The sequence below is a fragment of the Tasmannia lanceolata genome, unplaced genomic scaffold (assembly GCF_043159265.1).
Source record: "Tasmannia lanceolata isolate RefF3 unplaced genomic scaffold, GAP_Taslan_0.1 ptg000015l, whole genome shotgun sequence".
NCBI classification, from domain to species: Eukaryota; Viridiplantae; Streptophyta; class Magnoliopsida; order Canellales; family Winteraceae; genus Tasmannia; species Tasmannia lanceolata.
In genome coordinates, this window is record NW_027518692.1 from 37,681,486 (window position 1) to 37,709,410 (window position 27,925).

General features: G+C 39.7%; 3 protein-coding genes across 7 annotated transcripts; 2 read left to right on the forward strand and 1 right to left on the reverse strand.

The window, feature by feature from the left end:
* Positions 1-6,049: 6,049 nt before the first annotated feature.
* LOC143845560 (uncharacterized) lies at positions 6,050-7,138 on the reverse strand. Its single transcript, XM_077353942.1, has one exon. It carries the CDS (start codon positions 6,960-6,962, stop codon positions 6,234-6,236), a length of 729 nt encoding a protein of 242 aa, XP_077210057.1. The 5' UTR covers positions 6,963-7,138; the 3' UTR covers positions 6,050-6,233.
* A 172-nt stretch (positions 7,139-7,310) lies between these two features.
* On the forward strand, positions 7,311-17,605 carry LOC143847079 (translocator assembly/maintenance protein). 2 transcript variants are annotated; one of them, XM_077355758.1, is made up of 10 exons: positions 7,311-7,495; positions 7,623-7,682; positions 7,865-7,924; positions 8,006-8,074; positions 8,426-8,521; positions 12,881-12,985; positions 13,061-13,138; positions 16,310-16,438; positions 16,819-16,916; positions 17,000-17,605. In XM_077355758.1, the coding sequence occupies exons 1-10, from the start codon at positions 7,397-7,399 to the stop codon at positions 17,133-17,135; spliced, it is 930 nt and encodes a 309-aa protein (XP_077211873.1). In that variant the 5' UTR covers positions 7,311-7,396; the 3' UTR covers positions 17,136-17,605. The 2 variants fall into 2 exon arrangements, with proteins under 2 accessions (XP_077211873.1, XP_077211872.1); XM_077355757.1 differs by having other exon boundaries at positions 7,316-7,495; positions 16,811-16,916.
* Positions 17,606-18,267: 662 nt separating this feature from the next.
* Positions 18,268-27,856, forward strand: LOC143847078 (methyltransferase). 4 transcript variants are annotated; one of them, XM_077355754.1, is made up of 10 exons: positions 18,268-18,484; positions 18,593-18,675; positions 18,742-18,852; positions 19,039-19,143; positions 19,820-19,924; positions 20,358-20,496; positions 21,663-21,778; positions 21,873-21,929; positions 26,993-27,150; positions 27,464-27,856. In XM_077355754.1, exons 1-10 carry the CDS (start codon positions 18,352-18,354, stop codon positions 27,489-27,491), a joined length of 1,035 nt encoding a protein of 344 aa, XP_077211869.1. In that variant the 5' UTR covers positions 18,268-18,351; the 3' UTR covers positions 27,492-27,856. The 4 variants fall into 4 exon arrangements, with proteins under 4 accessions (XP_077211869.1, XP_077211871.1, XP_077211870.1 ...); XM_077355755.1 differs by having other exon boundaries at positions 18,269-18,484; positions 18,587-18,675; positions 26,993-27,160; XM_077355753.1 differs by having other exon boundaries at positions 18,269-18,484; positions 18,587-18,675.
* Positions 27,857-27,925: the final 69 nt, after the last annotated feature.

Genomic DNA, 27,925 nt, shown 5'->3' on the forward strand with positions numbered 1-27,925 from the left:
GGCTAAGGGTTAGTCTGATGCGAGACCCGACTAAGGAAGTTAGAACGGAGAACTCGAGAAAGAAGATCATGGAAATGGTTTGACTTCAAACGTCAATTAACTTCGATAGAGCCTTGTCAAGCAAGCCTAGAGGCAGGGCAAAGGAAGATTTGGAGGGAGTAACCCTCTTGGGGGAGATGTGCAAGTACACATTTCATTATGAAGATCCTAGTTTGAAATGTGCGACGGTTGGGTATCCTTGAGAAAAAGGCCCATGTTAAGCAATTGATGTCTAAGCATAAGCCAATTCTACTTTGTATTCAGAAAACTAAGATATACAACACAAGTAGGTTGATGATCAGAGAGTTAGGGGGCGAATCAGTTGGGATTTTGTATCTCTAGATGTGGTGACTAGAGGGATTCTTGTCGCTTAGGATAATTCGGCCTTTGGTTTAGTTGAGGAGTTGAAATGGAGACACTATATGACAATTGTGGTGAAGAAGATTGCTAATAATTCCAAGTAGACTTTGATGGGTGATTATGGGTCGAATCAGGTGGCAGCATGTTTTGGGAAGAGTTTCAGGAAGAGCTGGATGACATTAGAAACAAGTGGTCGAATCCGTGGTGCATCGGTGGTGACTTCAACGTGACTAGATATGTTGAGAGGACCGGGAGTCGTAGAAGAACCCCTAGCATTAGACCAGGCAAACGCGACCCGTGCCCGCGGGTCGACCCGACCCACCCATAAATTTGCGGGCACGGGTCTGAGTTTTAGTGACCCGTCAAAACTAACCCGCGGGTGACCCAACCCGCAAAAACACGGGTCGGGTCGGGTCAACCAGCGGGCACCCGCGGGTCACTTGGCTTTTTTAAGGGTGGTGATTTTGTTATGCTAATCTAGTTAGATGGCTTTTTTTTCTAATGCAAAGGATGGTGATTTTGTCATGCTAATCTATTTTTTAAGGGTTTGATGCCTGAATAGGTGATGGCTAGCACCATAGGTTGATCCCAACCCTCCGATTTGAATGTTAGAGGGTTGATCACTTGATCCTAACCCTCGATATATCGGAGGGTTAGGATCAACCTATTGAAATGATTTTTGGGGCAACACCTATTTAGCCTGTGGGCCATCTAATGGACGGTTTGGATCATCCCACGGTGCCGGCCATACCGCCCTCATCAAAATCTAGTGATAACATTTCCCAAAATAAACAACTGTTTGAATTTGCGGGTGACCCGCGGGTTGACCCGGCCCACCCGCGGGCTGCATGGGTCACCTAAATTCTGACCCGCAAAAATGCGGGTCATTTCCTGACCCGACCCGTGTGACCCGCACCTGCATCACCCGCGGGTTGACCCGGCCCGACCCACCCATTTGCCAGGTCTACCTAGCATGATGGCTTTCTCAGAACTTATTAACAGGAATTAACTCATTGATCTTCCCTCGAGTGGGGACCAGTTCACTTGGCCTAGAAATTCCAGCAGGAGCATGATTGATCAGTTTTTTATTTGTTCTCTTTAGAGCTCCTTCCTTCATGATATGTGTCAATGTGCTTTGCCTCATACTAGAACACTGCCCTTTATTATCGGATCCTAGGTTAGAGTCGTGGGGTCCAACTCTGTTTTGCTTTTAGATAGCTTAGCTTCCAGTTCCGAATAAGAAGGAGAGATTGTGAGGATGGTGGAAGCGAAAATCAAGCCGAAGGAGTGGAATCAGAACAACCATCGTAGTGAGGTAGAAAGAAAGTCTTAATTGCTAGCTCGGATACAATAGAGAAACAGGGTACCCGCGGGTCACTTGGCTTTTTTAAGGGTGGTGATTTTGTTATGCTAATCTAGTTAGATGGCTTTTTTTTCTAATGCAAAGGATGGTGATTTTGTCATGCTAATCTATTTTTTAAGGGTTTGATGCCTGAATAGGTTATGGCTAGCACCATAGGTTGATCCCAACCCTCCGATTTGAATGTTAGAGGGTTGATCACTTGATCCTAACCCTCTATATATCGGAGGGTTAGGATCAACCTATTGAAATGATTTTTGGGGCAACACCTATTTAGCCTGTGGGCCATCTAATGGACGGTTTGGATCATCCCACGGTGCCGGCCATACCGCCCTCATCAAAATCCAGTGATAACATTTCCCAAAATAAACAACTGTTTGAATTTGCAGGTGACCCGCGGGTTGACCCGGCCCACCCGCGGGCCGCGCGGGTCACCTAAATTCTGACCCGCAAAAATGCGGGTCATTTCCTGACCCGACCCGTGTGACCCGCACCCGCACCCGCATCACCCGCGGGTTGACCCGGTCCGACCCACCCATTTGCCAGGTCTACCTAGCATGATGGCTTTCTCATAACTTATTAACAGGAATTAACTCATTGATCTACCCTCGAGTGGGGACCAGTTCACTTGGCCTAGAAATTCCAGCAGGAGCATGATTGATCGGTTTTTTATTTGTTCTCTTTAGAGCTCCTTCCTTCATGATATGTGTCAATGTGCTTTGCCTCATACTAGAACACTGCCCTTTATTATCGGATCCTAGGTTAGAGTCGTGGGGTCCAACTCTGTTTCGCTTCTAGATAGCTTAGCTTCCAGTTCCTAATAAGGAGAGATTGTGAGGATGGTGGAAGCGAATCCGAAGGAGTGGAATCAGGACAACCATCGTAGTGAGGTAGAAAGAAAGTCTTAATTGCTAGCTCGGATACAATAGACAAATAGGGTAGAAAAAGTTGACAAAGCTAGTGCGGAGGAGGTGACAGAGATGGGAATCCATAAAGAGGAGTATAATCAGTCTGTGTTGCAACAAGAAATTTTTTGGAGACAAAAATCAAGGTCCAAATAGCTCGGGGGGGGGTAAAAATGGATGGTGGATTTGATCGCAATTGGGTCAACTGATGTGGTGATTTGCCAAAAACTTTGTCAAGTGAAAATCAAGCTGAAGGAGTGGAATCAGGACAACCATCGTAGTGAGGTAGAAAGAAAGTCTTAATTGCTAGTTCGGATAAAATAGAGAATCAGGGTAGAAGAAGTTGATATAGCTAGTGTGGAGGAGGTGACAGAGATGGGAATCCTTAAAGAGGAGTATAATCGGTCTGTGTTGCAACAAGAAATTTTTTGGAGACAAAAATCAAGGTCCAGATAGCTCAAGGAGGGGGATAAAAATAGATGGTGGTAGCGATTGCAATTGGGTCGACTGATGTGGTGACCTGCCAAAAACTTTGTTATGTGAAAATTAAGCTGACGGAGAGGAATCAGGACATCCATCATAGTGAGGTAGAAAGAAAGTCTTAATTGCTAGCTCGGATACAATAGAGAAACAGGGTAGAAGAAGTTGACATAGCTAGTGCGGAGGAGGTGACAGAGATGGGAATCCTTAAAGAGGAGTATAATTGGTCTGTGTTGCAACAAGAAATTTGTTGGAGACAAACATCAAGGTCCAGATAGCTCAAGGAGGGGGATAAAAACACCGCATATTTTCATGGGATAGCTAATGCCAAAATAAGAGGAAATCGGATCAGCATCATGCAGGTAGAAGGAAACCTTCAGGGGGATAAGGAGGCTATTGCTAAGGAGACTGTGGACTTCTACAAGGTTTTATAGTCAACAGAGGGTGGAGTAAACCCTGGACCTGATGGAGACATCATGGAGTAGACTTTAGTATGGTAGATGATTCAAATTCTTAGAAAAGTCCTTTGAAGAAGAGAGTAGGATTGTCCTTTTTGCTTTTAATAGAGATCGTGCGCCCAGACCAGATGTTTTTTGCTTAACCTTCTTCCAATGTTATTGGAAATCTATGAAAAAACGAAATTCCTAACTTCTTTAAGTCCTTCTATGAGGACTTGGTTTTGGACAAAACACATATGCTACCTTCCACTCCCTCATTCCTAAAGTAGAAGATGCGGTCAACATTTCAGGTTTTCGACCGACCAGCTTGGTGGGTTGCTTATATAAAGTTCTGAAAGATCATTTGAAAAAGGTCTTACCTAAGATCTAAACAGTAAAATCATTCAAAAAAATTTATATCTAATAACTAATCAGCTTATTTGCCCCATTAAAAAAAAACTAATCAGCTTTCATTCGGGATAGGCAAATGCTTGACAGTGCCTTGATAGCAAATGAGGTAATGGACTATTGTTTCATGAACGGAAAAAGGCATGGTATGTAAATTGGACAAAGAAAAGGCCTATGATAGCGTGAGGTGGGATTGCCTGGACTATATTTTGGGGCGGTTGGGTTTTGGAGATAGGTGGCAAGCTTGGGTTATGAGGTGTGTCTTCAGTTTGGTTCTCTATCCTGGTTAATGGTTCTCACCAAGAATTCTATAAATTCACTCGAGGTCTGAGGCAAGGAGATCTCCTCTCTCTCCATTTTTATTTTTGATTATCACTGAAACCCCATGCAAAATGATTTATAAAGGAAAAGGCATGGTCTCATTGAAGGTTTCAAGATTGGGCCCCAGTTGGAAGTATCTCGTCTCCAGTTTGCGGAAAATACTCTTGTGTTTTGTGACGCAGAAGAAGATAAGGTGTTAAAGCTAAAAGCGGTCCACCGATGTCATTAAGTCGCGACAGGGCAAAGATCTAACATCCGATAGTGTTTCAAAATGCGGATGCGAGTCAAAATGCGGCCGAAGAAAATCATGATTAACTCGGCACAATACAGTTGGGTACTCGGTTGATGTGGCTGAGTACTCGGTTGACACGGTCATAACTCGGGAGAGTCGAAGAAGTTTTTATTGACTTTGTAAGGCAAAATGCGGAAAACAGCTAAGGCAAAAGAGAGTTGACTCGGAGGAGTCCATAATGGCGCGGGGGAGTTTTGAAACTATGACTTCCTAAAATCTAGGTTGCTTAGGTGTTCTGTGGATATGTTTTCAACAACGTATCTTAATCTTCCACTCTGTGAGGGGAGGCCATGGAAGAGGTGTGGAATCCAATTGTAGAAAGATTGAAGAAAAAGCTCGCCACTCGGAAGCGAAATCTTGTTTTATTGGGAGGCAGAATCACTCTCATTAAGGTGGTGCTTGATAATATCCCTTCTTTTTTTTGAATGATGCTAATATCCGTATTTATTATCTCCTCTTTTTAAAAGCCGATTAGTGTGACTAATCGCATTAGGCAGATTCAAAGAAAGTTTCTTTGCGGTGATTCTGAGCAGTGTTTAAAAACGCAGATATGACGGGGAACATGGCCAAGAAAAATCCTTGTAGACTCGGAGCAGATGCGGCTAAGAACACAGTTGATGAGGTCATTACTCAGAAGAGTCAAAGGAGTTTTTATTGGCTCTGTAGGGCAAAACGCGAAATGCGGATTCGGTATGTGCAACGCGGAACGCGGTCAAGGTAAAAGGGAGTCGACTTGGGTGAGTTCCGAGTCGAGTCAACGAGTTTTTAAACACTGATTCTGAGGATAACAGGAAGCTTCAACTCGTCTATTGGATAGAGAACTCGGCCATGGAAAAGGGAGCCGACTCTCTAGGGAGTCAATGATTAATGCAACCAATTTTTTTTTATTAACTAGGCCGAGCCAAAAGGGTTCAGATTGACGTGGTAGGGAAAAACTCGAACTTCCAAGGGACAGTCTCAGGTAGACAGTTTCTATGTAGACAGTTTCTATGGGGCGGACAATAACTTGGGTAAGGTAAAAGGGAGTCAACTCAGATAAGTTGATGATTGACTCAACAGAGCTTTTAAACAGCAGTTTTCACAACTCAACCCCACCCAGTGTCATAAAATTTAGAGGAGCTTAATAAATGCAAACTACATTCTCAATAGTATTCTTCTTGTTCTCCCAAGTCCCAAAACAGGGGGGATGGTTCTACACATGAAATTAAAGTCCAACTACGCTTTGAAAAGAAAATATAAGTTTATGATCTTAGCAAATGGTTGTTATTCTCTCTATCCTTCTCCAAAGTAGTGCTGAAATTAACTCATCATATAAAATGCAGACAAGCAGACATTGCATGTCTCACTGTAGATAAGCATTCAATCAGAAAGCACTTAAGAAGTTTCATAAACAATTCATGGAATTCAACCCCTATCTGAATTGCAAAGTTACCATTGGATTCTGATGTAAAAAAGAGAACTTTCTTTATAACATGAAAAATCAACACCCATACAACCAACTAAAGCTCAGCAATTGATTCAAAACCCAATTCAAAAGGGGGAAAACAAAGTAACAGAGAGAGACAGATAGATAAAAATCCCATCCACCATTATCAAAAACAAGAAAGATCGATAACAATCCCTAACCTCTATCACCTGAGCTTCTCCTTCCCAATATTCTTCCTCGCCGCCTCCCTAATACTCTCAATATATCCCTCAATCGGCGGTGTCAGAGTTGCCATAAACCGATTCACCGGGAATGGCGTCAGATCCGGCACCATTGCCGTGGCCTTCAGATTCTCTGGAAGTGCCTCAATTGCCTCCTTCTTCAACCTAAGAAGCGTTGATTCCGCAGCCTGTCTAGCCCTATGCCGCCGCATCAAAACCCTACTGTACTCCTTCGCGAGTCTCCGCCCATCTTCAACAGTCAGCTCATATTTCGGAATTTTATCAGCATCAACTAACCCTAATGTGATCAGATCCATTCCCGGCGTTCCCATAATCGGCAATTCGTCCTGTTTTTTCTTCTTTTGATTGTCAATTTGGCGCTGTTTATCCTTGCTTATAAGCCCTAGCTTTTCTCTCTCGGCTTCTCGTTGTTTGTCTTTCGGAGTTAGGTATCGGACTGGTGTTGGAGCGTTTAAGCAAGAATCTACCATTCTGTTGATCCGATCCATGGCCCCTCCCATTCGACCGCGCCCTTGTGATGGGGGTTTTGAGGTTTTTCTTGTGATCTTTGAGCGTTTTAATGGCTGACCGGTTTTGAGCTTTGATTTGCCTTTTGCAGTGCCGCTGACGGGGGATTTTTGAATGAATTGAGGGTTTGGGGAACGGAGGAGGGTTTGAAGTGACGAGAGCAAGGGTTTTACGTTACGAATCATCTTTCCTCGCAGTTAGGGTTTGTTAGGGCTTTTCGAATCCTGTTTCCTTCTGTAGGCTCGCCGAGAGCAAGAACAAAGGCCTTTTTGTTTGCCTGGTTAGCGAAGTAGAGGAAGAAATTTTTGTTAGGGTTTTTCTAGGACTTTTGTTCGCCCAAGGGAATAAGTTCGCGATTGGTTGAAGTCCAAAAAGGGAAAATGTAATCACACTTAACATCTGTTTAAATAATAAAAGACAGGATGAGTTAGTGCAATTATTATAAAATGGTGGTGCTAATATTTTATTATCCCAAAATGTCCCTTCTGTTGTTCATGAAATGCCGTTCAAGCCCCTCCATTTATTCCCGAAATGCCCTCCACCATGTCTCTTCGGAAATGCTAGAGGAAAAGTTTCGAATTAGGGCACAGAACTTCACGAGAGAGAGAGAGAGAGAGAGATGGAGAAAGTAGAGGTAGAGGCTCCTTTGCATATTCTTCCTTCAGTAGAATTTTGCTGTGCTTATGGTTCTTCTTTTCTTCCCAATAACCAAGACAAGGTAGGGTTAAGAGGACCCCTACCAGTTCAATTTTTTTTTTCCTTTGAATGGTACCCCTACCAGTTCATTTATTGTAAAGTTCTTGTTGTTTTCTAAATTGGGCTTTGTTTTGATTTCTTGGTTTCAGACAACAACCATGGTGGATTACATTTTAGGTGTCTCAGATCCCTTAAAATGGCATTCTGAGGTCTCTCTCTCTCTCTCTCTCTCTCTCTCTCTCTCTCTCTCTCTCTCTCTCTCTCTCTCTCTCTCTCTCTCTCACACACACACACACACACACACACACACACACACATGTTTATATAAACTACAAATATCCTCCTCCCCTCTCTCTAATGAAGTTCAGTTTTATTGGTACGCAAAATGCAGAACCTGGAAAAGAATAGAGACCACTACTCTTCATGGATGGCGTTGCTCGGCCCTAAAATGGTGTGAATTTCAAACTATAATTGTTGTTTTTCCAGCGTCTATAGAATTTAGAAGTAAATTTCTTTCTTTTTGTTTTTTTAGATTACTCAAATTGCAGATGGAATTGGTGTAGGAGTACACTTCAACCCATTTGTCATGCTGAATGAGAAGGTACTGTTAAACTTGTTTTGTAGATTGAATTAGGGAAATGATATCTGCGCCAAGTGTTTTTGATAAACATGCGCTTCACTTGTTTGTCGTGTAGTATTTAAAGGGATGTCGGAGGATATTACGGTTCTCAAAAAGCGCTTAAAACCCTTTAAATGCTAGACGACAAATAAGTGGAGCGCATGTTTATCAAAACACTTTGGCACAGATATCATTTCCCTTGAATTATTATTCTTCCTGTTTTTTTAATGGTATTATTCTTCTTGGTTTGTATGATTCCCTGAGTTCCATTTTTGGGGAATGTAATTCATAGATGGGAATCACTGAATGGCTTCCATGTTGTTAATTTTTCAGCGGATGATCAAGTATGGGGTGGTTAGAATGCACAGATTGGTTGAGGACTCATTGAACTGGGACAGGTTTTACTTGAGCGGCCGTTTGCAGAAACCTGTATGTGCATCCTGTAGGTGTGCTTTCCTGGGTTTGATTGATTCTGTTTCTGGGTGTGCATTATCTTAGTGCCATATAATCCATTGTTCTTCTTGATTCCAAATGAAATTTCACTATGACGATGGCTTTTGACAAAAAGAACAAGAAAAAAGTTAGGAAGTTGCATGGCATTCTTTATTGCTTTGCCTTCCTGTTTCAAAAACTTCACTATCACAACAAGTGAATGTTTTTTTTTTTTAATGGTAAATAGTACACACCAAGTGAACTGTGCCAATTCTATGGTGTAATTGTAGGGATTTAACTGGGTAGAACTCACGCCTAAAAGCTACCCTATAGAGGAGGGTGCCCATTCCCTTATAACCCATCCCCATCTATATCACTTTACCGATGTGGGACTATCTGCTTTTGCATGGAACCCCAACAATGTCCCCCTCCACGCGGAAGCAACGTGGGAACCACGAGATACTACAGTGGGGTTTCCGAGATCTTCCCTGAGGGACATTCCCGCCCTCAGAGGCAAACCGGGTGACCACGCCCTGAGCTCTGATACCATTTGTAGGGATTTAACCGGGTAGAATTCACCCCTAAAAAAAGCTAGCCTATAGGGGGAGGGTGCCCATTCCCTTATAACCCACCCATCCATATCACTTTACCGATGTGGGACTATTTGCTTTTGCATGGAACCCCAACAGTAATGGCATTCCATGTCAACATCTTCTTTTTTTTCGGAACACATGCTATAACTGTACATATGTATCTAACCATTCAACAACAACAAAAAAAAAACAAAAACAAAAAAACAAAAACAAAAACAAAAAACAAAACTGTACATATGTATCTATGAATGTATATGAGTATATCCTAGGACACCCAAGAAATACAAATGGGTGCATGTTTATGTTTGAAAAAAAAGGACCAGATTGATTATACATTTTCCTTTTACATTAATTTGAATAGATTGGGAAACTCAAAAAAACATGGGGTAATGAATATTTTTCATTGTTTATGATGGGATGTTAGCTATCATGCAAAAACAATGATGGGATGTTAGCTATTAGGAGTTGGAACATATGCTATATACATACATGTGGGCTGGATTTTGCGACGTCAATGATGAATGATGTTTTGATCGATGCGAATATGAAAATTTCCCCAGTTCTTCCAGGATTATTAATTATAGAGCTACTTAACCATTTTAACTTGTGCATGTGGATATATATATATATGAGAAAAGTGTTGGTGCGCTCAAGTTGTTAAAATGTTTCCTATTGGTTCCTGTATGTGGGACCCAAACATTTAGTGTAATAGGAAACATTTTAAACAACTTGAGCGCATCATCTGGGCGTGCGCTCGAGCGCACCAACGCTTTTCTCATATATATATATATATATATATATATAGCATAAGAGAAAAGGAGAGAATTATTTGATTTTCTCCCAAAATTCTAATAGAATTACACATCACTTTTTTTGACTTTTTAAAACAAAGGCACCCATTCAACCCACATATTTTCAATCCTACCCCCTCCTTTATGCTTTTTAACAAATGTTTTTTAACAGAAGAGAAAAGATAGTATTTTTTTTATTTTCTGCAAAATTCCCTCCTATTTACACGTCTACTTCCAATTTTTTGACCATCTACCCCTTTTCTGTTATACTTTATCTTTATCTATCTGTATCTTAACGTGAGCGTAAATTCGTGAATACCTCTCCTCCTCCCATCTTCTTAGTGTCCACGCATCTCTCCCTCTCTCTCATAATTGACGCGTCTAACCTTTTCTCCTTGCCTGTCACCTCTCTCTCCCCGTGTGCCGATCTCCCTCACCACATGACTCTCACTCACTCTCTCTCTCTCTCTCTGCTACTCCAATGAGCTGAGGGTTCTTCTCTCCCCATGGAATCCAAGTGCTGGAGGTGATTAGAGTTAGTTTATCTAATTTTTCTCACTTGTGTGAGATGATCCCTTACCTGCTTGGTTTATTTGAGAAATTTCAAGTCTTCTATCTGAATAATTTCATCCATGGGTTCTCCTTTGCAATGGGTAACAATATATCATCAGTTTCTTCTCTATTTCTTGCGAAGAGACATTTTTTATTTTCTGTGGATATCCTTGCTCTACTTTATTTGGTTTTTCATACATCTAAAATTTTTGCAACAGAGACTGTTTTGTTTTTTATTTATTATTTTCTAGCCAAGGGTTTGGGATTTTAGATCAACTATTATGAGGATTCCTTATTTTATTTCAGTTTTTTTCTGCTCTTCTTTTTTGCATACATCTGAATTTTTTTGTAGGCAAGACCATTTCTTTTCTTTTCTTTTTGTTTCTTTGAGGGTTTATGATGGGTTTTGGGTTTCTTTTGAAATAGCAAAACCATCTCTCAGATTGATCTTACTTGCTTAAAGCACCATTACATGTGAATAAATTTGAGTCCAACATCTGTTGTTTTTGATATTGTTGATGCAAAGAATGATTCTACCCAATTCAAATCAGGACTGAGGAGTCAACTTACCAGCACCGACCTTATCAAGTCATTTTGTTATTAGGTCTTTTGGAATGCTATGATTTTTGAATTGGATCTAAGTTGATGACGAGGGGGAAGATACAAGGGCACACCTCCCTTTGGGGGATTTTTGAGCCTAGATGCACTGTAGAATATGGTTGAAGATGGAGTTTAATGGATCTTCAAGAAGATCACGCCACCCATTTGTAGGAATGTCCCAAAGAAAATTGGATATTTGGTTCCAAAGCAATGTCCTTCAATGCAATGTTATTTTTCAGCTTTGAAAGTTCAAATTCTTATTTGTTGCTGATCTTGGAAATTGGAAAATTTCCGTTTTGCTTTCCATGAATTTCATCTTTTCAATTTCCCCTCAGATTTGGATCTTTGATCTTTGAACTGTAAGAGTATTTCTAAAAAAGAGGAACTGCCTTTCCAGCTTTGAGAAGTGAGAACGTTTCCATTTTCTGGTTATTATATGAAGTTTATATCTGCCAAAAAAATGTTGAAAATCTGCTTATTATTTATAAACAGTCTAATTTACCTCAATGTATAAGCAGATTTTATTGAAACTTTATTTCTTAGGTTTAGGCTCCTCTAGCTGAATTATCACTCACATACGCAAATGAGTTACTCTCTATATGAATAGATGTATTAGACACATGTTAAGGTAATCATTTAACACTCTCTCTGTGTTTCTATGTTTTATAGTTCAAACCTTAAGCAGCTTATTTCCTTGCATGTTTGCTGTTATATGTATACGTGTATATATTTAACATGAACCCTCCCTTATTTACAAGATTTCAACTATTTTCCCATTATTCATGCGTATGGGGCTGTTTGGATACAAACTTTTTAAAATCTTGGATTTCTCAAAATCCTAGATGGGAGATGTGAGAAGGGGGAGACCATCCGTCGTTTTCTAATTTCTTGCCCTTCTTTTATACTGCTTTCAAACTAAAACATGGATTATAAAATCCACGTATATCCAAACAGCCCCTATAATGGATCAATATTGTTTCTTTGGTTTTATATTTGAATAGACATACATTGTGATTTGTCTTTATTCAGAGTTCAGACTCACTTCAAACACATATTTTTCAATCTCCTCTTACGTATTTGTGGATTAAAATTTCTGATTTGAAGATCTTTAATTTTTTGGTCACCCGGTGCATCGCACAGGGTTTTCTACTAGTGTGTGTGTGTGTATATATATGAGTTAAGTGAAGCTACACATACGTGTAGCTAACTTAGCTACACCGACGGCTTAAAATACAGTGGGCCCACATTATTTGGGTGATCCAAACCATTCATTTGATAGGACCTCACATTGATAGGGTGTGCCCAAAAAATCAGCTCCATTGGATGATCTCAACCCTTCAAACTGTGGAGGCAAAAATGGACAGATTTGTGAAGGTTCTTACACGTCCATTTTTGCCTCCACAAATCGTAGGGTTGGGATGATCCTATGGAGCTGATTTTTTGGGCACACCCTATCTATGTGGGGGCCCATCAAATGAATGGTTTGCATCACCCAAACAATGTGGGTCCCACTGTATTTTAAGCCGTCGGTGTAGCTAAGTTAGCTACACGTATGTGTAGCTACACTTCTCTCTCTCTCTCTCTCTCTCTCTCTCTCTCTCTCTCTCTCTCTCTCTATATATATATATATATATATATATATATATATATATATATATATATATAGAGAGAGAGAGAGAGAGAGAGGTGTTGGTGCGCTCGAGCGCACCCCCAAAATGGTGCGCTCAAGTTTCCTACTAGTTCCTGTATGTGGTATCCATATAACTTTACCTGACCCTAAGGAGCCTCAAAAAATGGTATTTTCTTTCCTATTTGTACAGGTTCATGTTCTTGTGGACAATCTAGATTTAGTAACCGTCAATGAAGTTAATTTGAAGGCTGCAACTTCTGCCGCTCTCCTCCTTTTACCACCTGAGTTTACGGAGGTTTGCGTTCTTAAAGAAATTTCATTTTCCTATCAATTCAATATCACTATGCATTACATTTTCTTATTGATGCAGGAAGATCTTTATGCTAAAATATGCAGCCTCTCTTACATGGGTGACTTGAGGATGCTATTTGCGGAAGACCGCAATAAGGTCAGCATGGATGATATCTTCCATAGTTATTGAAAAATAAATGTGTTTTATACTATTGTCAGCAAGATAATACCAGAAGCTATTGTTGCTTTTCAGACTGTTAACTGTAGGAACTAGTTTGTGGCGTTTTGTTGGTTTTTCTTTGTGTATTAAATATTTGATTTTGAAAGATAACTGGTCAGTGCTATTTAATATTCATTCCGCACTATGCGACTATGACTGAAAACCATCAGAACGCCACAAACTAGTTCCTTCAGCATCAGCTACTTCAGCTACTCTCTAGTGCTTATGGAGCCAACATAGGCGTACTTATGACTTCTTATACTGAAATCTGATTTTGATGCAAAGACCAAAGATGGAAGAAAGACTACTAATCTGCTCTTCAAAAAAATTCACCCTAAACTAGTCGAATTAGGGTTTGCTCATGTGTCCAAAATAGAATTAAATCCAACCACATGATTTTAGAAGAAAGGCAAAAATAAGCAAAAGGAGAAATAGAAGTAACAATCAAGGAGGTAGATGATTAAAAAAACTCCAATGACAGCCTATCAACTCCCAACCGAGTGAGGCAATCCGACTCCCCATTGGCCGGCCGTTGAACGTGTTGAAAGCGACCTGGGTGACCCTCCACACTTTAAAAAACTCCAGCAACAGCCTATCAACTCCCATGCGAGGGGTGACCCTCAACACTTCAAAAAAATCCCCTTGACGGCCTATCAACTTCCACCCAAGCGAGGTGATCCTCTCCTCCTCCCCATTAGCTGACCTCTAAACGTGCTGGAAGTGACTTGGTTGACCCCCCCCCCAAACTTCCAAGGGAACTTTAGATTTTAAAATCAACAAAAACGGAAGAGTCCACAATGTACAATGGTTGAGATCGAACTATCTAGCCATTGATACAAGATCTTTTTTTTTTAAACTTGTTAAAACACAAATCAGTGCTTTGATACAAGATCTTATTCAATCAGATTACTCCAATTTAAGCCCTTAGTAAAACCTTTGAATGGATCTAGCTTGGCTAACCCCGGCCCGACTGGAGTTGGCCGTGTCCGAAGAAATCAAAGTGGGGAGGTAATTTGGGGCTTTGCAGGTCCTATAGGGGTGGTGGATTCTACTGGCGCAGAAGGAGATTCCTTAAATGTGATCCGTTGGCTTAATGCCGCACAAAGGTCTCTTGGAGATTTGATAGATGGTTTGATGAGATGTTCGATTGGGTGAAATCCCTCTCTGTTGTATTTCAGCATGTGCGCCGCTCTTATGGTTTTAAATTTCGGTTTCAGTATCAATTTAGGCCTTGGCCGAAACTGAAATTTCAGCTGAAATCCGGTACACAAAGAAAAGCAATATTTTATTATTTACCAAATTTCAGTCGAAATTTCGAAAAAATACTTCTTTTTTTTTCTTAAAACCATGGCCTCTCTGCCAACAAAGTGGCGGATAGCCTTGCTAGAGGAGTGACTAAGGATACCTTGGCGCTATTCGACTCTCTCCCGCCTTGATTGTATCTTCTTTTTGTTGGGTATTCTTCTGTCCTTTATTTTGATCCTTTCTGTATTTTGACCACCTCGGTCTCCTCTCCTTTTAATAAGAGTAAAGCCCTTGAATGAAAGTAACAATCCAACTTGAAATAAGCAACACAAATTGAAGCTTGACAATTTCAATCAAACGAAGAAAGAATGGTGAAACTGTTACTTGAGAAGATGAAGAAGAAGGAAGATTTGTTGGAGTCATACCAACGAGACCAAAGGCATCACACCTATGTCATTTTTAGGGCATCACACCATAAGTTGATTGTTCTTCACACCACAATCTATGATAAAGAAGTTCTTCATAGCAAACGCTGTATTTTTCATAAAAAAAAATAAAAAAAATCATCCATTTTAAAGGTACCCCAAGGCTACATATATAAGAAAAGTAAAGTACCTAGAAAGTTCAACTCTAAATTAAAGAAATCCTAATGACTAAAATACCTTCTATAGCAAACTCTACCTTCAAAACTCATGAAAGTAAGCTCCTCCTTCTACAATCAGGTAATGCATGAGTGAGGTCTATTCTAAACATGCTCTAACTCACATAAGTGATTTAAGTGGGAAAAGACCCTACTACTATCCCTAGACTTAAAAACTTCATAAAAGTATAAAACACTCTCAATCAAACTCCCTGATGGGGCCTATTTCTTCAGCAAACTCCACTAAGCTTGGGGTTGACTTCATTGACCTTAGATGTCTAATGTCTTAAAATGATTGTTCTGCCCTTGTCGTTTCCGTGAGGATTGTCCTCGGTCACTTATACTTCATCCTGTGTATGGTATATGGGATGTGAGGATAGAGATGTTCAATGACTTACTGATATGAAGAAGGGTGACGGAACAGATATGTGACGTAATACCAGTTAACAGGTGTAGTTGAAGTAACACTTCCTTTGTGGATCACAGTACAAAGGAAATCTAAAATAACCCATTGGTGCACCTACATATACAGATACATGGGGCCACTTCATGGGCTACACCATATAACCAAATTCTTCCACCATGGGCTCGTCCCCACTCCTGAGACATGATCAGTTCATGAATAATCCTGAGAGGCACACTTAGGCCCTGTTCTTTTGAGATTATGCCAACCGATGGTGAGTCCAAAACTAATTATTGGAGTCAAAATTAAAGGTAAATTTGAGTCCAATAATTGTTTTGGACTCACAATCTGTTGGCATAATCTTAAACGAACAGGTCCTTGGTCACCAAAAGTGGCCAGGAGCAGCGCAGAGACTAATACTGAAGGGGTGACTCACTGAATGTTTTTGCTTTTGGCATCCTCCGTTTCTGTCCAAACTCCAAAGAAGCAATTTGTTTTGTCATGCGACTCTTCAGTTTGAGAAATTGTCGTATCTATACTGCCAGGTATAGAAACATGTGGTTCATTGTTTTCTGTCAATAGAGCTCCTAGGTGTGTGTGGAGTTGTAAAATTTTATCAATTACTGCATTAGTTTTTGGCATTTGATGGAATTTAAACTTCTGTTACCAATTAAAAGCCTTAAAAATAGTTATATACTCTAGCTGAATTTCCCACGGGACAACTGGGTAGCACTGGAGATGTCAAGGAAAATTATAAAATGATTTATCTACATCTTTCAGTGCATACTTTGTAACGTGGATCTGTATAATTTTACCACAGGTGAAGAATATAGTCAAAGGAAGTTTTGGTTCATTCCGAGCTATGTATAAGCCATTTCTAGATGAGTTCACTGCTAAAGAGTTGTTGGAATTTTTGCCAACAGATGGGCGTCAAGCAGCTATATCACAGGTTTCTACTAAACCCAAGTTAAAGACATATGAAGTAACATGGCCCAACTCTCACAAACCTGCTGGAGGATAAATGATGGGTCTCTGTTTGATTTGGTGTGACCTGGTTAAACTTGACCACAAAAGCCTTGCCTCCGCCTTATGGTTTCTTGATTAATAAAATGTTACTTCTCAGAAAAAAAATTATGCAATGGTAAACTCTAGGACTGGTTTATCTGCGGCCCACTCCCCTGTTTTCCTGGGTTTTCTTTTAGATCAAACCCCTCTCCCTACTACATGAAATGTTAACACAAGTTTTTGTGGCCGAGTTAAATTGGGTGTTGGGTAATGCTTTTGTTGCACACATTCTAATTTATTCAATGGTCAATGTCAGGATTACAGTTTATCTGCGGCTCGCACCCTTGTTTCTTCTCTTCCTCATCCAGTCAGAAGTCAGATGGGAATGGAGTTGGGAGAAAAGCAAAAAATGAACGAATACGGTATCGGTATCCATAGCCTTGGAGCTAAATTTACATGGCACAAATACAAGTTATGTTATGTGAATGAAGAGTATAATTTGCAGGTCGAGTGATACGCCAAGTTATCATCAACTCAAGAGAAGAGGCTGCAAAATCCATGCAAAAGATTGTGAGACGAACAGTTATGGTTTCAAGTGCGAGGCAAGCGATCTCTGGGCTACTGTCGACTGGTGGGTTTAATGCGGCTCGTTATCTTGCAAGCAAGATGTCTAAGGCTTGGAAATCTCAGAATTGATCGGGTTGTTTCATCTGAAATGAAAATCGGCAAATGTCAGCAGAAAGAAGTGGAGGATCATTTTTTTTTCCACAGCAAAAATAGAGTATTAGAATCTTTATGGGAAAGTTCCTCGAATAAAATGCAGCGATGGTCGTCGGTGGTGGTGGAGATGAAAAAATTTAAGAAGAGTTCATTTTGGTCTTTTTATCCTACAGCGTCAAATGGACGTGAAATCGAATAAAACGCCATCCCAGGGTAATTTCTTCAAGATAATACAATTTTCCAGAAAGTTTCCTAATCTTTATTTGTTGCAAAATACTGTAATTTTGTTTATGGATATTTTTGTTCTAATCAATGAAGTAAACTTATGTTTGCACAGGAAGCCAAAAACTCGATAATTTGAAGATTAATTTGAATTATTTTTGGTTTATTAGATCTTTAATTGTGATGAACTTGAAATAATAAGATGATCATCACCCTCTGATAATTTGCTTGTTGGATATTTTGTTTTGAATTATCTGTTTGAAGACCATCAATTAGATGGTTTAGGTTGTCTTATAGTTGCAATTAATCAAGGGTCCCACCATAATCAAGTGCCCGGATCATCCGGACCGCATGTCCCATTTGTATGATAGATGAACTCTTAAATTGTGCCAATGGAAGAAAGAAATACAAGCAACAGTCCACATCGAAGAGCTAAAATACATTTGATCAAATTTTTAGATAAATTTTGAGGTATAGGAGATCCAACGTGGGCTCCATCCCTCCATAAGGTGAACGGCCTAGATATGTCAAAGCTTGGGCCCACCTACATCCGCTCCTCAGATGGATCACTCATCTCGTTGATTTATTGATCGAACCAATGGAAAGCAGATGTTCGATTAATACTTTTACTACTATCGTGTACTGAGATTTTCTGTAGTAGAAAGTAATGTCCGGCCCACACCATAAGATGATCCAAACCGTCCATTTGACGGGCCACAACGTAGATAGGTTGTGCCCAAAAAATCATCATCTATAGACGAACTGCGTATTATGGAAACCTCTATAGATCGGAGGGTTGAGATCATCCTATTGATATGATTAATCTCTCTCTCTCTCTCTCTCCCTGCAAGAAAGTGCAGTCTCTCAACTTTATGGGTGTTGTATCAGATAGAATCATAGAATAGATTGATAGATATGGCTTCTTCTTCTTCTATTACAGTTTCTCCTCTCCCCTTTCTCTCTCCTCTCCCCAACAATTTCAATCATCTCTTCATTGTCCCCTCACCAAAACCCATTACTACTCGCCCCTTAATCATTTCCTTATCCAGTAAGTTCTCTCTCCCTCTCTCTCTCTCTCTCTCTCTCTCTCTCTCTCTCTCTCTCTCTCTGTGTGTGTACAGCTATTTAAATTAAATTTCATTGAACCCAGATTCAGGGAATGCAGGTTTCATGACCGAAGAGAAAAAGCACTTACTCGAACGCTACGGCCTTCACCCCTCCGATTTCGAACCCCCTAAGGTTCCCCTTCGACACCCCCCCTCTTTCTATCTCTCTTCACTGTTTTCTGAATTACATGTATTTTAGGAAAGGCGAAGAAGGGAACGAGAAAAGGGCGGGAAACGAACTCGTTCGCCTCTACAAGAACATCCTAAGACTCCTAAATCCCCTCCTCGGACTACCCATAAGTTGCTTCAGGTATGTATATCCACTCTCAATTTCACATTTTATAAGGGTTTTGCTAACCAGTGTAGTGCCCTTAGCATCATTTAAAAGTATCCTCAAAGTATGTGTAAAATCATGTTCCCAATAGCAATTAAATGATGCTTGATTAGGAAAACCCTTTTTTTAATGGGTTTTGTTAGCGGTAATGCGCTCTTCTAGGTGCTAGGAGGAACAGCTCGTAGGAGAAAATTGCTCTCACCCAAAGGCATGGATGTGCGCCCAATGATGGAAGTTGTGAGAGGCGCAACCTTTGATATCTTACAGGTAAGATTGATATTTATAAAGTGAGTTTGGGTGTACCCAAATTGCATTTTTGGCCTGTTGAGATGTTACATGCCTAATTGGCTGTAACACAAATAAACAAAGAAAAGATAGAAAAGAGGGGCAGAGGTTGATTCAAGGCAACCAGACCTCCTAATGGTTCAACTCAAGAGGAACCATAACTCTCCTCAAACATAAGTTTCTGTTTTAGTTGCAAAATCTCTATATTTTCATTATGATACAACTTCTTATATACAAACACAAAGGTGTGACACATCACCGAGCCATTTACCCTATTACATGACACCTAATATGTAACTACCACCCACAAATCTAAAATGCAAAATCATATACACCATAACCTGTACGTATCATTAGATTATTACTTTACGTGGAAAGTGAAGTTTAGAAAACCCAAATTAAAATTTGGGCCTTTTCAGATCGCTGCTTATGTGTAAAGTGAAGTTGGTGAAATCCAAGCATCTTTAAGGATACATCTAAAAGGCACAAATTCTAAATTAGACTGTGCGCCAGAATTCACCTCATTTTTTGATATTTCTGTCTTTTACTGGGTTCTATTTCATTGGGAAGTTGTAAATTTTCATTAATTTGCTCTTGAGTTTTATCTATTGAATCTTAGAATTTTGTTTCAAAAGTAACTTGATTTCGGCTTCGTTAGGTGGCTGGTGGTTGCCCTGCATCTTTAAGGCCTGGTCGTTGGTTAGACTTGTATAGTGGCACTGGATCTGTTGGAATTGAAGCGATCAGCCGTGGATGTTCAGAGGTGTGCCTTTTCAAACATCTGAAAATTTTCTAATATGTTGTGATTAATTCTGTATTTTTTCTTGAATGGTCTTTCTTTCTTACATGTTGATATTTAAGCTTTTGTTTCACAGTACCATTTTCTTTTACTTGCAGTAATGTACCCATAATTTATGTGTAATTGTGATCAACTATTTTCCTTTTATTACTTTCATAACTGGCACTGCATGTTGGTTTTTGCTAGCACTCTTTTATAAAGGGTGACATATTTTGAATGATGATATTTATGCATGTATCACTTGGTTGGCATCACCTGTCAGACACTTTGAAGCGAAATTTTGTTGTTTATTTGTTAGTATTTTTAAATGTGTAGCCTTATTGTTTCCATTTTCTGTTTTTCTTGCATATTATATTGCCTTTGGGTTTTGTATATGCTTATATTTGCTGAGTTTCAGGTGCACTTTGTTGAGATGGATCCTTGGGTTGTCACTGAAGTTTTGAGACCAAATTTAGAATGGACTGGCTTTCTTGATGTTTCAGTCATACACACAGTCCGTGTTGAAAGTTTCCTCGAACAAGCTGAGCAATTTCCAGGTATCTCTATGCTTTAAATACTTTCAATTTTATTTATTTACTTTTTTATAATTCAAATTTTTATTCATTAATAAGGAATACTCAACGGTAAGGTTGCTCCATTGTGACCTGGTGGTAACGGGTTCGAGTCACGGAAACAGACTCTCTGCAAAGCAGGGGTAAGGCTGTGTACATCTAGCCCTCCCCAGACACCGCAATGGCGGGAGCCTCTAGCACTGGGCTGCCCATTTTGTAAGAAGGAATACTCAACTACTTTGGGACAAAGGCTTAGTTGAGTTCAGTTTAAGAAGGAATACTCAACTTGCATCTGGAAGGAAGGTTGAGTTTCCCACATAAAAGTGGGGCACTGAACTCCATGGTTACCCCCGCAACCATGGAAATTATGCTTATGATCACCTTCTCAATGAAAATTCTCTAAAGGATTCATTAGCCGACCCCAACTAGTTTGGGGCAAAGGCTTAGTTGAGTTGAGTTTTGAGTTTATCACTTAGCTCCTATCTAGTGTGAAAGAAAAAGGCTGCCACGTTAGAGAAAAACTTGTTCAAGATTCATGAGTTTCTAAGGAATGGTTCTTAAGGTGTTTTGGAGTCTTGTTTTCATGGCTATGGTGGTGGACTATTTTTGGACGGTATGAAGGCCCCTCTAAAGGGAAAGGAATAATGGTATGTGGACTATCCCATTTTGCAGTGGTTTGGGGTTGTAATTAAAAGAAATAAAAGAGTTTTTAGAAGTGAGAGTTCACAATGACGCCAACTAGTTTGGGACAAAGGCTTTGTTGAGTTGAGTTGAGTTGAGAGTTCACAATGATGCAATTTAATTGTGAATTCAAAGTGCCAATGAGCGCTTGCAAGTAAGAGTTCATCAGTGAGCGGCATTCTTATAAATTGGAGAGTCATTGCCTCTAGTCATTCACCCTTGGAGGTCATACCGGCTAGATGGATCTTACTACATAAAAATCTTGCCTGAAGGAGTTAATCATCCTCATCTACAGCCTCTCATGCTTAGAAGCCAACCTTCCTTCAGTGCTTGCAAGATCATAAAATTGCTTCAAATTTGAATTGCCATTTCCCGTCTCGCATAAAATGTTGTCATAAATTTGCATGTTTGTTTATAGTTTCTTCCATTATAAGGGGTTTAACTATACAAGTTAATGAACCTGTGTGCAGGGAAAGATGGATCATTTGATTACGTCAGCGTCACACCTCCTTACACTGTAGTAGATTATGGGGTTTTGATGGAGCAACTCTCAAAGTCACCTTTAGTTGGAAAAGATACCTTTATTGTAAGTTGTTATTTTCTTCTTGTGTTAGAATACAATTATTTGTGGTCATACCTTTCATTAACTAATTTTTTTGTTGAATTTCCATGGATGTTAGGTAGTGGAGTATCCGTTAGGAACTGCTATGTTGGATTCATGTGGATATCTCGTAAAGGTGGTACCCTTTTTTTTTATAATCAGGCATCACGAACACACACAGCCGACCCCAACTAGTTTGGGAAAAGGCTTAGTTGAGTTGAGTTGAGTTGACATCACACACACAAACACACACACACAATATATATATATGGGATTGTCTAGGCAGTTTCGTAAAAAGCCATTTCGCGGTTCACTATTGCAGGAAATAACAGCCAGCTCGGATGAATTAAATGAATAAGACAGAATCTAATTGCAGAACTAATAAAGCATGAAACAATCCTAAAACAGCCCAAATGACAGATTTAGGGCAGAAACTATGAGAAGAATCTAAAATAACCATGATCAACAATAAATTAAGGGAAGTGATATATCCGCCCCTTTGGATTACTTGGAACACCCACAAGCAGTGTATCAATGACTGCAGAGGGGCTGATGTACTTAATGTCAGAAGTATTCAATGGGGCTGATTGCCACGTACTCTGCTGCTGGGCGTCCCAAGTAATCAAAAGGGGCGGATTTATCACCTACCTAAATAAACTATAATAAATCGGAGCAAAGAAAGAATAAGAAAACATTTGAAGCAACATACTTGGAAGCCAGCCCTAAGATCCACCCAAGTTCACACCTTGAAAGTTGAAGCCAAAGGAGAGAAGTTTGTAACTTTTTGTAACCCAAAATGAACCCAATAACCTCAATTTCATGGAATTTAATATACTGATACATGAAAAATCTAATTTACCCCTTAAATCTCTTCTCTAGCATAAACGTGTGTCCTTTAATGTCGGATTACCATAACTTTTTAAAGAACAAAAAAGCACTAGCTCTTAAAATAAAAGACATTCCTAAATTCCCTAAGGGTCACAGACCCTTTGGTGGGCCATGGCCCATGTTAAAGTATAAAAGATAAATAACGCCTTTCTCCAATAGCTTAAGGCTTTGGAGAAGTCGGTAAGTTAACATGGTATCAGAGCCAAAGGTCTTGAGTTCAAACCTCCCGGATAGCAAAAATCCACATGCAATGGTCGGCCCAAAGTGGGACCACATGTGCCACGTGTTTGCCAAGTGGGCCACATGTGCGGGGGAGTGTTAAAGTATAAAAGATAAATAACGCCTTTCTCCAATAGCTTAAGGTTTTGGAGAAGTTGGTAAGTTAACAGCCCCCATGCATGCCAATCTTTGGTGTAACATGGCTCACGCACGAATCACTCAGACAACATCCCTGATTTGATTTGGTTGGGATCCAATTAAATTGACTCTGTATTGAACCCATCAATTGATAATCTGTTTGTTACAATTCTCCTATTTTGAAACAACAGGAAAACAAACTCTTTACTTAAGAGGGGCTATAAAGGACTAACAAAATATTAGGGTTGGATGAGACCTAATTAAACCAAGGCAATCACTCTTTTTCAGACATCATAGTTTCTTAGAATCGAGGAGAAGTTATGGTTGTAGGGAGAATCTTCTAATTAGGTTGTTACTTGGGTCGATTCCAAACCAAACTTATCATGGTTTTACTGCATTTCCATTGAAATCGATATGATATGATTCATTATGTTTTCATCTTCAGCAAACAAATATCGAAACTGAAACGCAGACCGAAGCCAAAACTGTAAGTGTATTGGTGGGATACTGTGTATGTTACATGATTATATTTGAATCTTGGTATACTTCTTTATGTATAAATTATGTTGCATGGATTCTTTGCCCCCCTATGCTGAATCAGTGTCGACAGATCTCCACATGCGAATCGGACATGGATTCATGTGGGGCACACCCAGATTCTTGTCGTAGCGTGTCCCGCACGAATCCTGTTTTTCTTCGGGCGAATCCGATTCATCGTTGTCTCTTTTAAAATGCGAATCCGAAATATTTTCCCTTTGAATGTGTTTTCTTCTGAACTTTTATATATGATAGCACCACTCGTACTCTGTTAATGAAAACCCTAGAGCCTCGACCCTCAAGCATCGACCCCCCTCCACTTCGACTCTCTTAACACAAAACTCGCCTCAACCCTCTACCCTCAAAATTTTCATGAATACATATACATATATACATGGGAGAAGTGATCCTACTCGGTCGAGTAGATAAGCTTATTTACTCAGTCGGGTTAAAAACTGTGTGGGCCCACATTGTCTGGGTGATCCAAACCATTCAGTTGAAATGCCCTAACCTAGATAGGGTGTCCACAAAAAATCAGATCCATAGGATCATCCTAATCCATCCAAAAATGGAGGGAAAAAATGGGCAGATTTGTGACAAACAGTGTCTGTCCATTTTTTTCCTTTTTTCCCTCCATTTTTGGATGGGGTAGGATCTAGGATGATCCTATGCATCTGATTTTTTGTGTACACCCTATCTAGGTAAAGGCCTTTTAAATGAATGGTTTGGATCACCCAAACGATGTGGACCCCCCCCCCCCACCACTGTTTTTAACCTGACCAAGTAGATAAGCTTATCTACTCGACCGAGTAGGATCACTTTTCCGTATATATATATATATATATATATATATATATATATATATATATATATAGAGAGAGAGAGAGAGAGAGAGAAGTGTAGCTAACTTAGCTACACCGACGGCTTAAAATACAGTGGGCTCCACATTGTTTGGGTGATGCAAACCATTCATTTGATGGGCCCTCACATAGATAGGGCGTGCCCAAAAAATCAGCTCCATAGGATCATCGCAACCCTACGATTTGTGGAGGCAAAAATGGACGTGTAAAAACCTTCACAAATCTGTCCATTTTTGCCTCCACAGTTTGAAGGGTTGAGATCATCCAATGGAGCTGATTTTTTGGGCACACCCTATCAATTGGGGGTGTAAACGAGCCGAGCCGAGCTTGGCTAGGCTCGGGTCGGGTCGTTAAGCTCAAAGGCTCGGCTCGGGCTGGGCTCGGGCTCGAACCAGGCTCGGCTCGGTCAGGCTCGTGAGCCTTATCGAGCTTGGGTTTATCGAGCTTGGGTTATAAAGTTTCGCACATGGCAAAGGTGGCTAGCAAAAGCAAATAAGAAAAAAAAAAGTAATCATTACAAACAAAAAGTAAAATAGCTGAATTTATAAAGTTTAAAATGAAAAATTACCAACAAAAGGTAGGAAGTTATGACAATTATGAAAAAAATACCAACAAAAGGTAAAAAGTTATGACAATTACGAGAAAAATTAATTTCTCCCGAGAATTACAATCCCCGATTTTTCTCAAAAAAACACAACCGTTTGATTAGCACTGCCCTCAATACATTTTGTTAGATGTTGACAAAACAGGTGATGTTGACATGACAACACCAACCTCATGATGAAACAGCCTAGTCTATTATATTTAGGAATATTCTTTTATACAAAAGTGGGTTTTCTTAACGAGCCGAGCCGAGCCGAGCCTGGCCTAACTCGGGCTTGGCTCGTTAAGCTTAACGAGCCGGCTCGGCTCGTTAAGGATTCGAGCCGAGCTTTTTTCGAGCCGAGCTCGAGCGAGCTTCCGAGCCCGAGCCAAAATTGACACCCTTACTATCAATGTGAGGTCCTATCAAATGAATGGTTTGGATCACCCAAATAATGTGGGCCCACTGTATTTTAAGTCGTCGGTGTAGCTAAGTTAGCTACACGTATGTGTAGCTTCACTTAACTCATATATATATTGAAAATTTTATTTTATTTAAAATTACCGAATATAAATCCTACTTTTGGGGGTTTGCCGAATCCGACACGTCGAATCTGTATCGGATCCTGACACGCGAATCCAAATCCGTCCAACACTGTATAAATATTTATATGAATAACATTTGAAACATTGTATTAATGAATTATTAGACATGCACACACTAGGTGTTTGATAATGTTAAAATTTTATAGGTAGTCTTTTTTTTCATCTTTTTGCCTATGTGATGATTTCTAAGTGTGTATTTGTACTTATTCTAGTACTTCCCAAAGTTTTATCTTAAATGTCCATCATTTGCATATGTTTCCATGATTTTATAAGATTTCCATTGAAATTTTCATCCGAAACCCAAATGCTTCCATTTTCTTCGTGGCTGAAATGCATACCGAAATTGAAACCTGAAACATTGAACTTGACTTATCCAACCCGACTTTAGGTCTTATGCAATCACTTGGGCTATTCGTTGTAGCTTTAGCCTTTGTAGATTCACTAAGTGGATGCGTGTATCCATTTATGGTTGGTAACATCATATCAGTAAGTCTTGCACAGTCTGGGGATGATTTTATGCGATGGGAATAGCGGTATGTATCACCCACATGTAAGCCATGGTTGAAATATGAAAGGGAGATTCAATCAAGAGAAACTACTATAGTGATGCTTAAGTGTGTCATACCACATTGAAGTTTTAAACCTATCATGTAGTTTTGACATTTTCCCAGTTGTGGCTTGGAAATCAAACTATGTCATTAGGATTTTCATCCTAAACTCATCTGAAATAGATATAGGTTAAGAAACCATATAGGAAAGCACAGATATAGGAAAGATCTCTAAGTTTCATGTAACAATGATTGCATCCCATTTTCACTATGCTATTTGCACCGTGATTTACATCAATGCACGTCCAACTAGGTGCTAATTCCATCAAGGTAATGTGGTGCCCTAGGCGGAGGCAGACATTAAAGGATGAAAAGATAGGATCGATAACAAGGTTACTTGGGGACTCTTGGGATTATCTTGGTGTTGGGGTCAATGATTTACGAGGGATTGGAGGTTGGCTTCCCTAGAAAAGAGTTAGGAAGTTGGTACAAATGTTTGTACGTACGAAATCTCTAAGTCAAAATCTCAGTTCTGTTGTGGCAGCTGTAGTACTTAACTATGTACTTCCTTGAGTTATTAATATTCAACTTATTCTGTGTGGTACTTCTTTCTTATGTTTACTTAGTTATGGTTTTTTTTTTGGTTTGGCTTAAATCACTGCCAAATTGCTTTATCTAATGTTGCTAACAGCCATGGACACAAACACGTGTTATCTGAACTCTCCAAAGTGTCATTTGAAAGTTGGAGTAGTGATATTTCTTTACGGGCCTACAGGCTATTTCACCATCATGTTCTAACCCCTGTATAAAATCATGTGCAGATTGCTGACCGAAGGTTTGGACGAACAAATTTGGCCATATATGGACCCACATGGTCACAGAAGAAGGGGAAATCAGGGATTTTTACAGGGGGGAGTATAAAGCAAAAAGCTCCATTTTCAGTGGATTCATATGTTGAAAGATCTGGTTTCAAAGTCACGTAAGCTAGTGTATGTTTCTAAAAGTTATTATATGCACATCATTGGCTACCATCATTTTTTGAAAGGGATCATTGGCTACCATCATTCACACTCACAATTTGGAGAACATTGTATTTTCCCTATTCGGGCGACTCTGGCCTTCATATCAGTGGCTCAAGTGATTGCTGTTATTTTGTTCAATGCTAATGAAAGATAATTTTTGTTTAGTGTTTGTACCATCTATTTGTTTGGGTTTGTATTGTAGTTTCGGAGAGTTTTGTTTTTTTACTTATCCAGTCTCTGATGATGGATAATTGGATATGTATGTTGCAGGTTCACCTTTAATCTAAACCGTTGGTAGCATGGCATGGCTGAAAATTATTTGGTTTACAAGATTGAACTGGCACCCATGGTGAGTTGGCACCCATGGTGAGTCAGATCGGATCAAGGAAACAAGGAATCAATCTCAAAAAACACCTTATTTGCTCTTAAGGTTGCATGTGAAATTGTGCAAGTCCAATTTTAATTGGCTAGTTGTAAACATGCCCTCTGACCATTTTTCCATGACATTTCGGACTTCTGAAAGCAAGAATTATGTAGATGTGTCTCAAGTACCTGACTAGTCGCTAAATTAAATTCATATCTCACAGCTGATTGAAATAAAGAAAACCTCTGTGATCGTATATGAAAATATACTAGTGTTACCTTTTTTTTAAAGATAAGAAAGCATATGTTATCGGTAGAGAAACTACAGTGGTGTATCATATTGGTGGGTTTCCAATCAGTATGCCATCT

Bases quoted from the DNA above. Each gene is read 5' to 3' on its own strand.
- LOC143845560 (XM_077353942.1), bottom strand. From the start codon at position 6,962: ATGATTCGTAACGTAAAACCCTTGCTCTCGTCACTTCAAACCCTCCTC.
- LOC143847079 (XM_077355757.1), top strand. From the start codon at position 7,397: ATGGAGAAAGTAGAGGTAGAGGCTCCTTTGCATATTCTTCCTTCAGTA. The intron at 8,522-12,880 runs GTATGTGCATCC...CTATTTGTACAG, and splicing joins GCGGCCGTTTGCAGAAACCT to GTTCATGTTCTTGTGGACAA. The intron at 12,986-13,060 runs GTTTGCGTTCTT...TTATTGATGCAG, and splicing joins TACCACCTGAGTTTACGGAG to GAAGATCTTTATGCTAAAAT.
- LOC143847078 (XM_077355753.1), top strand. From the start codon at position 18,352: ATGGCTTCTTCTTCTTCTATTACAGTTTCTCCTCTCCCCTTTCTCTCT. The intron at 20,497-21,662 runs GTATCTCTATGC...ACCTGTGTGCAG, and splicing joins ACAAGCTGAGCAATTTCCAG to GGAAAGATGGATCATTTGAT. The intron at 21,779-21,872 runs GTAAGTTGTTAT...CATGGATGTTAG, and splicing joins TTGGAAAAGATACCTTTATT to GTAGTGGAGTATCCGTTAGG.